We start from the raw sequence: 17386 nt of genomic DNA on the forward strand, positions 1-17386 counted from the left end.
GGGCTAATTGTTTGGGTTAGCAGTTTGTACAACATGTGAATCTGTCTATGTCTCAGTTAAGAGTATAACAACAAAAAAGCGGATTTTGACAGTTCCCTAGAGAAATTGCAACATGCCAGCATTGGATATGTTCAAAAGAGGCTGTCAGGATCACACAATTCAAATTCCTGACTTAGCTGTGTGGGAATGATAACTAATTAACTTGCTTTTTGTCTTGCTTTAAATATCTATCATTCAGTTAGGCTTGAAGTATTGCATGTAATACAATTCTCAAAATTACAAATCTTACACTTAAGCTTTCTAATATTGACCATAGATAAGGTCTTCCGGGAAATGGCAGAAGGTATTATTAATTACATTATCTTAAATCGACAACGGATACTGTTTTTTTTTTTAAAAAAACTGGAGATTGTAAAGTTACATTTAAAATGTTTAACGTTCTAATAACAGTGAAGAACAAAACTATCCAGTGGGGAAAAGAAGCCCTTTCCTGCAAATGTCAGATATAATGAAAATTGTAATCCTTACTTTTCTTACAAAGCAGAAAACTACAGGAGTATAAAATATACTCTTCAGACATGAATAGTTTGCAGACTAAAAATGAAGTAAAAAAAGTTCTGCCAGACCTGAAAAGTTCTGACAGACCTAGAAAGATATTAACACAGATACATATATAGTTGTGGTAAAGTTTCCAATTTTAAAATTAAAAATTTCTGATGAGACAGTCCTGATTTGACTAAAGGATTTTTAGAGCTATTTTTCCACTCTTTTGAAGTCAGTGATAGAAGACAATACCTTCCATAATCTCTGACAAAAACTGACTTCCACCTGACATACCTAAATATTCAGGAAAACATTAATGCAAACTTTGATCTTTCTATTCTAGGACAGAAGGCTAAAAAAATCTGATTAAACTTGAAAAAAACATCTCCCTCATATTCATTTATAAATTCAGCACAGGTTTAACAAAAATGAAAGAATATGAGCCTGTGAGGGATTCTTTTTCATTGTAGATATCATATAATTGTAATATATTTTCTATATATGTATATATCGGAGGGCAATAGCAGTGAAGATATCCAGAAGTGACCAATTTGGTTCATTTTGATTTTCTAAGCAAGAGACCGGAATATACTGTCTGACTAGGTAAGAATTACAAGAAAGACAAAATGGGGAAATAGGACTGGGTGAGATTAGAGCAACAGACATTACATTGAAATATGAAAATTCATGAGGGAGGGAGGAAGGGAGGGAGGAAGGAAGGAAAGAATGAATTAGTGTCTGGAATTATCTGCCAGGCTCTAATATTATAGTGAGAAGTAGATAAATATATTTTCTAGAATTTCTGGAACTTGCTAATGATTTGGCAAAATTTCTGTTTCATATGTAGGTTTTTTTTTTTGCTTTTTGCTATGTGTAGCTTTAATTTGTATTGATTTAATAAGATGATGTATACGTTAATGCTTAGTGTGCAGGAATCAAGATAATGATACACCTGAGATCTGGAGGAGGGGTAAGACACCAAGGGCCTACCACATATTTTGGATTAAAACTCCTATTAGTCCTAATTAATATAGTTAACTTTTGTTTGGCCCAAAAGCTGCCATTGTTCAATCGATGGCTTCTAGATAAAAGCAAAAAAAAATGTAATCAAAAGAATAAAACACATAACAGTAAGCATCATGGTGAATCTCATCAGCAACAAACGTATGCACCCAACAAGGGTCTTCAACTATTCTAACCCATAGCTTGGTCTCCAGAACCTTATTCCAGAGGGCATGCTCTGTCATAGAGAAAGCATGTTTCTGGGGTCCTATGTATGACACTGATTCATCAAAGCAATCCAGAATGTGCCAACCTTGTTAGATTAAATCAGGCTGACTCCATTGGAGATAGACAATCCCTCAAATATTCAGATCCTTTGCCATGTAGGGCTTTATGTATCACAACCAGCACCTTGAATTGCATCTTGAATGAATGTGCAGTGCTTGCAACTCATGAAACTGCTTGTGCAGCTGCATTCTGGACATTTGAAAACTTTGAATGATTTTCAAGGGTAGCTCCACAGCAAAGTCTTTGCAGGAATTGACACATGAGTTGACCAGGACATAAGTGCTTATCTAAATCAACTGGCACACCAGATGGAATTTCACAAAGACCTTCCTGACCACATCTACTGTATGCTCATCAAACACAAGCTGTGAATCTTGGAAGACACAGAGATGGCACTTCCCCATTCAATAGGGAACCTTGGATGAAATCTCATCCAAGGTTAGCGATGGAACACATTCCTTTGGGCCCACTTAAATGGTGGGCCATTTAAAGGCCTAACATTCACCGCCAACTCATCTCGGTAAGACTTGGTAAATCAGAGAGTTTCCTTCCATCCAGACCCAAATAGCCTACAGATACTGAGATACCCTGTCAGCAATCTCAGTTGCCTGATCTGGTACTGAAAAATGTGACTGAATATTATCAGCATACTGATGATACCAGACTCCAAAGAGTGAATGATTTTATTTGGCAATTTCATGTAGATGTTGAACAGTGAGAATGTCAAGGCCTGCCATATTCCACAAAAGAGGGACATAGGGAGTGAGGCATTATGGAAGATAAAGTTAAAAACATCAAGAATTATCAGCTTATTTAGTGCTACCTTAGATGTATTTATATTTCTAGGCTGGTGTCTCCTAACATCTCAGTCTGCTTCCAATAGTGGGAGCACCTTGGCAGAAGTGGGATTTTTAACTTACTTTGGGAAGGTGCATTAAAAGTCTTATGACAGTTGCCAATCCAAAATTCTTTGTTTTCCAACAGCACAGTTATAACCCATATTGTTTGATACCACTTTAGAGATACGTCTAAGAAAAAGAAATGTTGATTTACCAAATAGAAAGAAAATGGTATTGGACCTGTTCCCATTCTGAATCCTACTCACTAAATAGATCTAATCCACGTAAGGAGCTCCCCGTCTCCAGTCTGCCGACATTATTTGGCTGAAATTTTTCCTCCCTGAGCACAATTTTTGCCCCTTTTGAGGTTGATGCTAATCCTCATTCTGCTATAGTCTTTAAACTAATAAAAGATTAGAATGACATTTCCAAAAGGGCATCACATTAGCAGCAGCTTTCACCATCTCCACAGATCACATGGTGGAACACACCATTAGTGAACAGGCTATTAATCTTATGATAATGAAGGGTACAGGAATAATGAGGAGTCTGAATCTTAGTGCCACAGATAACTTTGTCAGACAGGAGAATCTGCATATAATGCTGTGATATCTAAAACAGCCTCTTGTCACCACAGCATTCTACAAGCAACAAAAGAGAACAAGCACCCACTCTGATCAGTCACCGTGTGTGTTGTCTGCAACTAATGAGCCTTCTCCTATGCTCTAATTAGTGGCATAAAACTGCTTTAACAACTCTGCCTATGCTATAATGTGGAATCAATTAGGATTAGCTGCAAAATAAAGAGTCTGTTTTTGTGGCTTTCCCACCAGGCTATAATCACTAGTGAAAGTAACCAACAAAAACCCTGATGATGGTTAGACATACTTCCTGAGACCTAATGACAGCTCTTTCAGTTCCACTATAGAGTTTGCTGAAGACAATGTACTGCCTAATTAGTCAATACACCATCTAGTGTAGAAAACAGCCTCCTGAATTTGATTCCATTCTCTTGCAAACCCAGGCAGCTCTAAAAGAAACAGATGGCAGTGCCAAACTGAGCTAATTATCCATCCTCCTGATTTCTTGTGTTTTCTCATGAAAGTCTGAGACTCTATAAGCAGTTTCCGGTTTCTCCCTACTTAGACTGCAATCCTTTTAAATATTGCTATGTAGGGCAAGGGCACCTTTTAAAAAGAAGATATTTGTGTAGGCTTCTCTAGGGCATCCTATATTGCCAGAACTTTGGATACAAAAAAGGCCGACAGGATTGGTTTGTTATCTTTCAGTGTCCTCATTGATTTTATGGGTTACTTTCAAATCAGATTATTATTCTGCTATCTCCTGCTACATTCATGAAATGTTTTGGGAAGGCTCTTGTCATTTTATATTCATAGCCCAACAAAATTGTCTTGCACTTTTTGACTTTTTTCTTAGCATTTATAAAACTATGTTAAAGTGGGAAAACCAGAGTAATTCAGTAGGCCTCTGTGGGTTAGGCACTGCTAGAAACTGTTCATCAAAATGTGTCCCTCGTGTGGCTGAGAATTTGCTGCGTACTTGAGTTTCCTATAGCAAATGATTGTAAAAAGTTGGATATGACACACAGTTTTTATTATTTGCTTTTCACTGTTGATCCGGTCTCTCCTTCTATGACTGCTGTATGATGTGTTATATACTTTTACTGTGGGATGAGGCACTCTGGGTTTCTTTTAGAGCCATAGATAGTACTGTGTGCATTTGTACCAGAAGAGTTGGATATACTTATTAAAAAAACAGAAATGAAACAAACCACACACTAGTCTGAACTGGGTTTTTTTCCATTAACCTATTACAAAGAGGTTGGAGAATGTGCATAACTGATTCACATGTGTATAGGAGAACAATCAATTTGTTTTGGTGAGTAGGAATGACCTGCACCAAGTCTGCTTCAAGAAAATATTTTTAATTATACCAAGTAAGAGCTTTGATACTTTTTTTTTTTTTAAAAGCATTCGTTCTGGATGTAACTTGGCTTCCTTTACTACAATGTGCTCTATAGCCATCTTCGGCAGCGCACATGCTGTTTATGACAGTAACAGCAGGCAATCTGGGGAGGAAGCCAGGTGGTAAATTCATGATTTATCAACTGCCTTGTGGCCCCAAAGGAAACACAATTCAGCTACACAATAAAAAGAAATACTAGACAATGTGATGTACAATTAAGGGTGTCATAATCATCTCCGGTTTTAAAAATGACTGACATGAACTAGTCTATTTCTCCACAGGAAATAGATTTGGATTAACTATTTGGAATAATTTCCTATAAGAACTGCCAATGAGGAGGAGGAGTGTCTGGTTATCTCATTGTGTTATGTCTTCCTTTACTGGAGTCTGTCAAACAAACATTGGAAAGCTATTTGTCCAAAGTGCTTTAACAGATCATACATCAAGTGGTGAATTGGGTTAGATGACTTCTGAGATTTTTTCAATTCTCTGATTCTTGGATTCTGTGAATTCAACTGAAAACAATTAGTTTCTAAAACTTTGTTTGAAAATGATGATGAAGAAAGAATCAAAATGTGTCCTTAGAATAAAATTGAGCTTATACAGTAATACGAGATTGGTTGAAACAATTAAATGAAAGTTATTTATTTTATTTATTTTTCACTTTGATTACTGAAGATGGGTGACTCAGTTTGTGGGGATTGTTTCTCTTGCTAATCTTTTACACTTCCTCTTGCTCTAGAATCTAGTAAAAGCAGATTTCCAAAGCAGAAAATATATACAGTCTAAAATGGTAAGTTATATTAATTTTATTAATAAAATATTGGTGGTATTACTCTTTGACTAATCCTAAATCACTCAGACTTACCTGTATATAGTTGTAGGTGGAGCATTCACTGTGTCATAGATAAGTCTCACGTGCCCTTGATACAATTCTAAAGCCAGGGGATCATTGTCCCCTTTGTATAATAAGATGCCATTGTCTTTATCAGTTGCTACCTTTAAACGGAATAAAAGGAAAATGAATAATGATATAGAAGCAAGAAATATTCCTATATTGTGAACTACATATTTTTAATGGTTAACTAAGCATTAATTCCAAATTCATCCTGTTGTTATTCAGCAATGAGGATTGGTCTATGGCTTCCCAAAGAAATATCCTCTGTATACCACAAATATTAGGATGTAAGTTACAATTTCTGTGATGCCAATTATAACTTTTTAAGTTTCCCTTAAGTGCTCACATTAATAAATGGAATACTGACATTCCTTGGTCATGTCAGAAAGATCATTGGAATACTGCATTATGGAGTGATGCTTTTCTCAGATAAATACTCCTAAATTCAGTTTTGAAGAGTGTTATGAGCTTGACATGTTGAGTGGCTACAGTGCAGCAGAGGCTACGCTGGAAATTCTGACTTTGCTTGTTCTTAGTTTTATGATTTATCTTTTCCACCTCAAAAACTTGTGCACTAGCTAGCTGAGTTGTTGTAAAAGATGTAACTCAAACATAGTTTTCCAACATGTCTCTGGTAACTAAATAATCCCTAGTGTTACTTGTGAAAGAACTTTCTTCCCCAACTATAAGAGATTTAGAGGAAACCTAATATCTTTCTAGAGACTTTATTGACACATAGACTCCTTATAAAAACAGCCACCTTACTGAAAGAATTTAGAAATTGTATAGTTTATATAGTCTTCCCAAGATTTCAGAAATGGTTTGCCCCTTGTTTGCTTCCTAGCGCTGAGAGAGAAAGACTGGCCCAATGTCATCCAGCTTGGGAGACTAAGGTGACTCTAGAACTCACAGTTTTCTGGTTTCTAGCCTGATGACATAACCATTACACCAACTGGCTCCAAGAAAGATATTAGTAATATTTAAATAGTGTTGAGAGTTCAGCAAAAAAGAAGTGACTTTTTAGAGATCTTCGACACTAAATGCCATAAGGTTGAAGACACAAAATGAGAAGACCATGTCATCCATGTCCGTATAACGTCAAATTTAGGAGGACTTTAACATGCCTTCCAGAGATGTTTCCATAGGATGGGTACATTCAATTTTGGGAAGGTTGTGTATATAGGACTGAGAGAGACTGAAGGATATGAATCTGAACAAGTGTTGTACATGTTTTGAAAATGATGCACAAGAAATGGTTTGAGTTTGTAAGAAAACAAAACTTCTATGTTAGTTTTCTGTGTGATCTCAAGCATAGATCCTTTTACTTTAAGGAATAAACATCCCCATCCCTTGCCCAAGCTTTGTGTGGCAAAGCAAAATCCATACTCACAAAGTGGGTAAAGCGAGGATTTATTTTTTATGGGGACTCTCAAGTGTTAAATCATGTAGAAGAACTATTCTTCTAAATCTCTACAAAACAGAAGGCCACCATTTTGGTCCGTAATAAACCCTAAATTCCCTTCTTCCCCACAAAAGGGCTTTTCTTTTTTAGTCTATTTATTCTATCCATACGGAGGACCACTAGAGTGTAAAAAGATGCTGGCATGATTCACATGACTCTGGACTACACCTTGTCCCTCCATGTTTTAAGAGTGCAAGTAACTAATTATATTAAACACACTTATTTAAGAATTTGGGTAATCTTAAAGCTTTTTTGTACAAGCCACTTACAGGCTTGTATATAGTTACACCCACATGCTTTTAAAGAAAGGCCTTGAAATTAAACTCAGTACTTCTAACAACAATAAATACTAGTTCCAATTATATCTGTCCTCTATATATTATGTCTGTTTCAAAATAGCAAAATAATACTTATTTTATAAAATAAAATAATGTTTTACTTTACAAATTTTTTCACAAAATAAGTAATACGTATGCTATATAAATGTTATAAAAATCATATTTAAAAGAAAAGTTTTCCAAGCTTGTAAGCCGAAATTTATTTATTAGCTTTCCTTTCATTAGGAAAGATTTCTGAATACTGTTTCAAGAGATGCTTACTTAAAACTATTTTTTTATAAGAGTGGCAGTTAACTACCAGATGGAGAAGCAATGTTTTAACTGGAAAATAAGCTTTGAGAACACCATCTGTGTGAAATTCATGTAGTAAACAAGTCTGGCTTTCATATTATCATCCAAAATACATTTTTGTCAGAATTCTTTTCTGAAATAAATGTAAAATGTGAACTATGTAAACTGAGCTCATAACTCACGTGACATATTTTACTCTTTTATACATGCAGAACTAAAGAAAAGTGTAAAGAAAGGTCTTTAAAAAAAGCAAAATAAGATTGTGTGTCTTCTTTCTGAATTTTAGAGAAAAGTCTGTGATGAGGCAAAAAATAGATCTGTTACACGAAGAGTTGTACAGGCTGCATTGCAAAATGGAGAAGATTGATTTAATAAGCTTCTAAAAATATCAGTTATTACAGGTGATTTCTCATTTTTTTTTCCCAGCAAAGTGAAGTATGTAACTGTCCTTTGATCAAGGAATGTGTGTGAGGCTTTGAGTGGCATATCACAGGCTGTACTTCTAAAAGTAGAACAATAAATAACTTAATCTTATGCAATTGATATGGTTATTTCCAACATATTTAATAATGTTATCTTTTGGTTACATTACAAACTATAATTCTGGAGTAATTAGGATTTGGGGGACTGTGTGTAACCCTAAGACTTTAGATTGTGTACATCTTTCTTATTAATTAATTAATTAATTTATTTGGGTTGCACACCGGGAATGAATGCAATGCTTTCACTGACCTTTGCATAATCTGTTTGCAATAACTGGGTTGAGAAAGGTTTATAAAATTATCTGAATAACTTACTTGAAGTGAGATGTTTGCTTGAGTACGGATTTTGGCTGGTGGAAGCTCAACATAGGAATCCTTCCCAACAAAATTGACAGTAATAAGCTTCTCACACTTCTGGCCAGCAAAACCTGCCAGGCAACGGCAGACTGGTTCCTGCTGTACAACAATACATTGTGCTCCATTTTGGCATTCATAATAATCACAAGGACTGGTTTGGAGGAGAACCATGGGTGGTGGATTTTCACAGAAGAGTCCACTTGAAAAATAGAAAATGGTAATGTTAATTTGAGGCGCAAAAGCATTAAGCAGAAGTTTAATGATATGCGCTTTATATAAATATCTTTTGCTGCTGTAGGATATCTCAAGTTGACAAATATTGGTTCAAACATTAACATTTCCAATAAACATTTCAATATTTTAGGGGATTCTCTGCATATATAGCTATATTACCATAGACACTACCCGATTTTGAAGAAAACATTTTGTACTAATGAAGAAATGTTCTAGGGAAAAATTATATCTTTATTAATTTATTCAATTTCTATAGACACCCATCTCAAACAACTGATTCTATGTGGTGAGCAATCATATTGTGGCAACAATGCATTCATTTTATACGAAAGCATAAAAATAATAAAAAATGTATTAGGAAATTTTACATATTAATAACTTCTTATATACTAACAATCCTCCAATTTTCCTGTTTGTTGCAGTGGAAAACTTTCCATTTGCTTATGTCTTGACCAAACCAGAAAGGACAAAAATTGGTCTTCTAAAATAATGGTTACATCAAACAATGTATCCTGATTATTTGACTATGAAACATTTAATTAAGATACAGTAAGTCTCCCTTTCTCTTCCAGATGTATTGTAACTCTTCAAACAAGCCAAAATGCCATTATTCCCACTCTATTTGGAGGGCATCAGATAAAGTAAGTTTGAATGAATGTGAGCTTTATAGGAAAAAACAAAACAAAATTAAGTCTATGTTTCAAAACTAAACTATATATTAAAAAAAATTCTTTAAAAATAAGACAGTCCTGAAATAAGGTAAAATAAAAGCCTATGTGGAATATTTTAATTTTTCAATGAAAACATGCAGTTTTGTCTTATCAGTGGATGAGGCAGAGGCCTTTATTAAAAAACATTTTTCTCTCCCAGAGGATGAAGATAATGGAGGTGGGGGAAAAGGCAGTTATCTAGAAGACATAGGGAAGGGGGGGCCTGTGGCTCCACCTGGGGACAGGGAGGAAGGAGCAATATCGAAAAGGCTCAGGTCACAAAAATAAATATATCTGAAATATTATTGTAATTGCTGATATATTAGAAAGTGACAAAGAAAGAGATGATTGAACATGTTGCTGATATAAAGTAAGAATTCTGTTTATATTATCCTTTACATGTTATCTTTAAAATTGTAAAAGTGTGAGATTTGGGGAGCTACTGCTAACATGGGAGCTACTAAAATTTTCTATGTACCCTATTACCTTTTCCCTATAAATGTTTTAAAACCAATAAAAACTTTTTACAAAAAAAATGGGCTATGCAGTTACCACACCTGTGTACGTTAGAAATACAACTCATTTTTAATTTGTTCTTTTTTGACTTTCCTATATCCATATTTTTCAAAAACTGATCAGACAATGTGAAACATGAATCTGACTCTTTTTCTCCCCCAGTAACATCTGGACTTTTTTGGTCAGTATTAACCATACATCTTGTGCTGACAATGTTGATATTCAAGAAAAAATAGCTACAAGAAGAAGTCTGAGTTAGACTAGAAACGTTGCATGGGATGAGAAGGTCTTAAACAGTCAGTGTTGCCATCATTCCCTACCTTATATTTTCAAGAGAAAGAAAGTTCTTATTTTAACTTTCAATAAAGGTATAGTATATGCATTATGTTTGTATATGTACCGGGCTGCTGAGGACTCCTGTTCTAGAGGAAACTTTATAATAATAGTTACACTTTTTCATTCTTTTCTGCCTTAATGCCTTATCACTTCACTGAATTGCTTTTCCAAGTCATCCCAAGTAGTCACTGGTAGGCCAGTGGTGGATACTACAATAAAAATGCACTATTGCTGGATGAAATATGTGCAAAGAACAACTGTATTCAGTTATAAACAGGTGACCTGAGTGTTCTTACTGTAACTAATATTCTGTGCTGCTACACTCATCCAATTTTCAAATCCTCCAAATGGAACATATTAATCAGGCAATGGTAAAGTTGAAAAGAGAAAGCTTAAGTTTGTTAACAAAAGCTTTCCAAAACTAGCCAATCAATATGCACAGCATAATAATCAAATCATTACAGGTAGTCCTCAATTTACAATAAGTCACTTAGCAACTGTTCAAATGTATGGAAGACTCCTCAGTACTTATGACTTAGAGTCAAAGTTCTGATAGCTATTTGAGGCACATGGCAACCAGCCTGCATTTACAGTTGTTTGCAATGTCCCACAATCATGTGATCGTGATTTATGTTTTTTTTATAGAAAACTAGCCCATTGCAGATAGTAGGTTTGCTTAATAACTCTGCACTCACTTAATGACCATGGATTTTCTTAACAGCTGATGCAAAAAAAGTCATAAAATTGGGTCATGTGATGACCCAAATTGGGTCATGCGAAAATCAGTCATGCGATGATCCATTTTAATGACCGGTAGACCATAATTCCAGGCTCAATTATCAATACAACCTATAACTTATTCTGATCATTTGGAATAATTACAATTTTGGAATGATTAACGCAATCAATGTCATACCATTTTATTTAAAAGATACAAAGCATATGTGTTTCCCGGTGAGGCATTTTATTGTGAAAAGAAAATAGGAGTGTAAACCAACTACCGGTATCAGCAACCGGGAGAAAGCAGTGTAGTAATCTAGTTATGAGGCAATATCATCGTGGATAATTATGGCCAGATCTAAGTATCACAGATTTTAATCAGCCTATTATATTTAATAGTGTCTCCATACTATATTATGAAACTACACTGTTGCTAATGCTGACATGCAAAACATAATCACAACTACCAAGTTTCAAAGCTGAAGGCTTTAATCTGAAACCAGATCCATTGCAAATGTAAATTGAATGAACAAAAGACTCCATACATTCAGTCCTATAGTATAGGTAAAGGTAGTTAAAGACAATCTGGAATAAATCCCAAGAACCCTAATACCAATTCTAGCATGTTCAATGCTCTCACAGATTGATATACTATTTTCTTCAGATCCTATGTAAAAGCAAAATTCAAAACTATTTTTCAACACTTCTTACCTTTTGTAACTTATCTATCTTCTCTCGTATAAAACACAGTTTAACCCTTTTTGAAATGCATTAGCATATTTCTTCATCTATTTCAAGTTAGTCTACATAGATGTGCCCAAGACAGTTACTGCATGGAGTTCCAACATAAAGTATAACTAATCTCACTGAGGCCTATTCCTGCCCAGGTTTTCGACAGTCAGTTTTTCAAAGCTTTAATACCACCAGCTTTTTAATTCATCCAGATTCTTGGAATGGAAACAATTTACAGTTTTCAGTAGGAGAACTTCTATAGCATGTAGCAAGACAACAGGTTACATTTAATGTACTGATCAAGCATTAGCTACATAAAGTGAGATCTATAATAATGTTCTAAAAATCTAGGGCAACCTGACTCTGATTCCAAAGCTTAATACCATTAATAAAAATGTTTTTTAAAGCAGTGACCTAATGGGTACTACAACCTTCTCTAACTTGGTGACTACTAGATATCTTGGACTTCAACTTCTCCAGTCATGGGAAATCATCAAGTTGGGAAAAGGTAAGACAGTAAAATGCTAGAAAAAAATTCTTCTTCCCAGTTTGTATAGTTTGCTATATCTGCTGGAATTTATGGTGGTCAACATAGATCAATCACCTAATTTCTTGTTATATAATAGAGTTCTTTGCATAAGGAGTATGCAGGAAGCAAACAGGAAACAAAGGTCAGATTTAAGTGATCTACTCGGTTTATCTTGTTTTTAATATACCACCGAAAATCTTTGATTTTAAATCTTATTACATTGTGTATCTTTATCTCTATCTTAAATATAACAACAAACTTGCTATCTGGTTTGTCCAACCAGGAAACTTAATTACGTACCAATCAATAGGCCTGCAATTGATTTACTATTATAATACATGCTCCTTTGAGAGCATTTTCTTCTTTTTCTCAAGCCAAAAAGTTGAGTAAATTAAAAGTGAGTAAATACTTGTTTCCCAGATGAAATCCTGAACATGTTAATGAATTTTGTGATTTTAATGTTAATTATTCCTTTAGATACTATGTAAAAAATTGTGATTTGAACATTTACAGAGCAACTCAAAGAAACTGCTATGGATAAAAACATCCCTAGCTATGTTTTAATAACCTCACATTTCCCTTCACCAAGTCAGTCTGTGCTGTCTTATTGTGATGGGGAAGGAGGTATTCCTGGGTGGGATGTGTCACTGCGTTTATTTGGTTTGCCAGCTGTGCCTACATTCTGAGTTATACGGTAGAATGAATTGTCTCTTATCTAAGCTTCACTGCGCATGCCACACATTCTTTCACACTTTCACTTTACTCCTTTCTTTTGTCCGTCTGCCAAGGCAGACAGGAACTCTGCCAAAAATGTGATGATTAACTTAATAAGTTTGTATTTTTACTTTCTTTACAATAAAATGTTTTTCTTAGAATATATCTCGGGTTTATTTTGCTTATTTAAGAAGTATGCTTCAAGGAAATGCCACAATTTCATACCTCGTTAATTTACAGGGTGGAATTCACACCCTGACAGGATGCATGAAGAACATTGAGAGTGTATGCCAGGACTATATATTCCCAGTAGTATTGATCAAGGCACAAAGGTCATTCCAGCTGCCCAGTTAAAGGAAGCAGGCATCTATATTAGTTAGAGATATAAATCTGTATATAAGAAGATGCCAGAGGTAGACCATCATCATAGTGAGAATGGCAAAGACATAAATTCATATTAATTGGCAGAAGCAATGGTAAACCACCCCTGTAAGACAACTACATGGACAGAAACTATAAAATGACTAATGGCATAGTCCAGGATGAGGGGGTCCCTCAAGTCAGATGGCACTCAACATGCTACCAAGGAAGAACTGAGGATCTTTCAGAGTACTAATGGTATTTATAACAAGGCTTCATTAAAGCTTTTAGGAGATGTTGATATTGTTGTTGATGATGTTATCATACATGAAAAGAAAATCTGGAGCCGCAAAAACACAATTGCAGTGGGAGCATTGACCCATAAGAAACCTGAACATAGGAAAGACTAAAACAGTGAAAGATAAAATGAAATGACTACAAATTTACATCTTAGGCATCAGTGATGGACTGGAATTGCACACTTTCAGAAGATCACACTATTTATTATTCAGGAGATGGGAAAAAAAGGAGCAGCATTATTAGGAATTGTAACTTAGGACGGGTATACCAAGAATGGTACTTGGCTACAGTGAGATCAATGATAGAATAATATTAATTAAACTTTGCAGATAACACTTTAATATGATTATCATCTAGGCTGGGGGTAGAACAAAAAGCAATGGGTGGAAATTAATCAAGGAGAGGAGCAACTTAGAACTGAGGAGAAACTTCCTGACAGTTAGAACAATTAATCAGTGGAACAGCTTGCCTCCAGAAGTTGTGAATGCCCCAACACTGGAAGTCTTTGAGAAGATGTTGGATAGCCATTTTTCTGAAACAGTATAGGGTTTCCTGCCTAGGCAGGGAGTTGGACTAGGTCCCTTTCAACTCTGCTATTGTATTGTATTGTATTGTATTGTATTGTATTGTATTGTATTGTATTGTATTGTATTGTATTGTATTGTAAGGTTTGTACTCCAGCCGTTGATGCAAAGAAAAGAGCTTGCTAGGAAATTAAGTGGGAAAACAACTTATCAATTTATACCACTCCAATGATTTCTTCATAGTTGTCTTTAAGCAGCCAAATGGATGCATAAACATTACTAGATGGAGCACACAGAAAAGAAATTTGCTGTATTATTGCTTAAAGAGGTAAAGGCTCTCAGTTATGCATCAAGACAGGTATAGCCAGGTGCTAACAGTGGAAAAGATCACACACTGCTCATTTACAAATTCCAAATTTAACCAAAGCAGCAGAAGAAAGTCAACTAGTTTGTATGACATAACACCGACCACATATCCACTGGTTTTATGGAGATCATCACACATCACTTTGAAGTTTTAAACTCATTAATAGAGAACTAGAGCTACCATGAAATGTACTTAAAGAAGTTGTGAATGGGGCATTTGAAACATGATTGTTAAAAATCAACTAAAGAAGAAAGCAAATTGACTGTGACAATAAATTACAGAAATTGCCAAGAGAAGAGAAGCCAAGCCACTAAATACAAAAATTTCAGGAAGGAACCTAATAAAGAATTTCAGAGAACTGTTACAAGAGTCAAGAAGCAGTAGAACAATAACTGCAAAGACCCTGATGATGGGAACAGGCATGGAAAAACAAGGAAAGGTTTGAAAAAGATCTCTGAACTCAGAAGGCTCCATTCTCAAATTGGTATGCCAAATGGATTCAGAAGTAACTGGTTCAAACTACATCAAATAAAGATGTAAGGAACTTACTGAAAAAAATATGATGATGAAATGCCAACATCCAAATTATTTTAGAAGATGCTCTAAGAAGATATCCCCAATTTACAATAATTTATAGCACTTACAGAAATTGAATTCAGATCACCACTCCCATTATTACTAAATTAGGAAAGCTTTAAGAACTGAAGGAATATCCACAGGAATATAGCAAGCAACAGAAGAAGAGTCCATAAGGGTTAACCAAGCTGTGTAAGAAAATCTGGGCAACAACATAGTGCCCAATAGATTGGTACAGGTAAAGGTATATTTCAATATCAATAAAATAAAATAAAATAAAAAATAAAAAGAGAATTTCAGAGAGTGCAAACTATTGTATTATATCTATAATTTCACAAATTAGCAAGCTAATGCTTAGGATCCTCCAGCCTAATGCTCTACATGGAATAGAATTGTCAGATGTTAAAGTGGATTTTACAAAAAGCTGAGGAATACAAGACATTGCAATAATGCACATTAGATAATTAAGGAAAAAAATTCAAAATTGAAGTCAGTATGTGCTTTATTGATTACATAAAGATCTTTATGTAATGATGATGATTCTGTCAAGCTATGGAATGTGCTTAGAAATATGAGAATCTTAGAAGATCTCATTGTTCATGTGAGAAACATATATTCAGGTCAGGAACCCATAGTATAGACTCCTGATGGCGAACCTATGGCACGTGTGCCAGAGGTGGCACACAGAGCCCTCTCTGCTGCCATGTGCGCTGTCGTCCCAGGTCAGATCTCTCTGGTGTTTCTTTCATGAGCTTCTGTTTCCCTGCAAACAACGAAATAGAAGCTCACAAAAGAAAAAGATCTTATCTCGTTGCTAGTGTTGGGATGCCCCTTCTTCAGGTCTCTGCTGCACATGCCTGAGCATGCCCACGTTTGTGCGTACACACACCTTTCAGTTTCGGCATATGCGCACATGCAGTTTGGCCACTCGGTGGGTAAAAGGTTGGCCATCACTGGTATAGACAGACCATGGAAAAACAGACTGGCTCCAGGTTAGCAAAAGAGTAAGGCAATGGTATATATTCTGCCTTTATTTACTCATCCTATATGCTGAATATATATTAAAGGAAGCAAGGTTATAAAACGTGAGAATGGTTTTAAAATTGGAGGAAGAAACACGAGTAACCTGTGGTATGCTGACAACTTTTTCTGATAGCTAAAATGCTAAGGATCTCCAAGCCATAGTAAAAAAAAAGCAAAGAAACAAAATAAAAAAATGGGATTAAAAATAAATATAAAGAGCAAACTAATAACAATAGGTACAATAATCAACCTTAGTATTGACAATGAAGATATCAAATTGATAGCTACTGTCTGCCTTTGAAAAGTCAACTATTAACAAGTAGTCAAGAAATATGCTACATCCCAGCATTTGTTAAAACAGCTATGAAAGCCTTGGAAAAGATATTCAGATACTGGGATTTATGGATACCCATAAAAATAATTATAATGCAAACCATGGTATTACTGGTGAAGGTTTATGAAAGTAAAAGTTGGACTTTGAAGAAACAGGATAGGAAGAATCCTGATAAGTTTAAAATCTGGTGTTGGAGAAGATGCGTGAGAATATAATAGATAGTCAAGAAAACAACCAGAAATATCATCAAAATAATCAATGCAGAATTTTCACTTGGGTCAAGGCTGATCCATGACCAGGCTCAAATTATCCTATTTTGGACATATTAAACAAGTCTCTGGAAAAAGATCCAAATTTGGGAAAGGTGGAAAGAGAAAAGAATAAACTGCTGCAAGATGGATGGACTCATTTACAGTAGAGATAGTGATGAGTGCAATTTTGGAAGAGTTGAAAGATCATTTTAAGGACAATTCTTCATGGAGCAAATATATCTATGTGACCATTAATAGTCAACATGTCATCAATCAATCAGTAACCATGATGGTGATGATGATGATATTAATCTTACCCAATATGAAGGCGGTTTTACAGATCTAGGTTTTATTTACAAATATCATAAAAATTTGTTAGAGGCACTTTTTGTACTTTCAACAAAAAGAATTTCAATGTGACATCTGTTGCCAGCTTGACTGGAAAGCTTATAGCTACAGACTTGTGTTATATACTATGGAATGTTATATGTTTACTTAAATGATTGCTGCTCAGATTCCTTATTGCTCAATATCACAATGGGAAATGTTTTGAAATAGCTCCACAAGAAAAAATAAAATATGAGAGTTCAACATGTATAATGTATGGTGGTGTTTTTTTTTTGCCAGTGACATCTATCACTAAAAACAGTGGATTGCTAAAGAAAAAGGAATGG

At 35.0% G+C, this 17386-nt stretch overlaps 1 protein-coding gene across 1 annotated transcript in view; it reads right to left on the bottom strand.

The window, feature by feature from the left end:
- The window catches only part of SLIT3 (slit guidance ligand 3), a 524002-nt gene that overhangs the window by 14069 nt on the left and 492547 nt on the right, over window positions 1–17386 (bottom strand). The window contains exons 31-32 of the mRNA XM_081937040.1: window positions 8445–8685; window positions 5527–5657 (exon numbers count right to left, since the gene is read on the bottom strand). Of these exons, the coding sequence (XP_081793166.1) occupies window positions 5527–5657; window positions 8445–8685 (372 nt within the window). The remainder of the gene's footprint in view (window positions 1–5526; window positions 5658–8444; window positions 8686–17386) is intronic.

Source organism: Natrix helvetica, assembly GCF_964273705.1.
Source record: "Natrix helvetica genome assembly, chromosome: 1".
Taxonomy (NCBI): Eukaryota; Metazoa; Chordata; class Lepidosauria; order Squamata; family Natricidae; genus Natrix; species Natrix helvetica.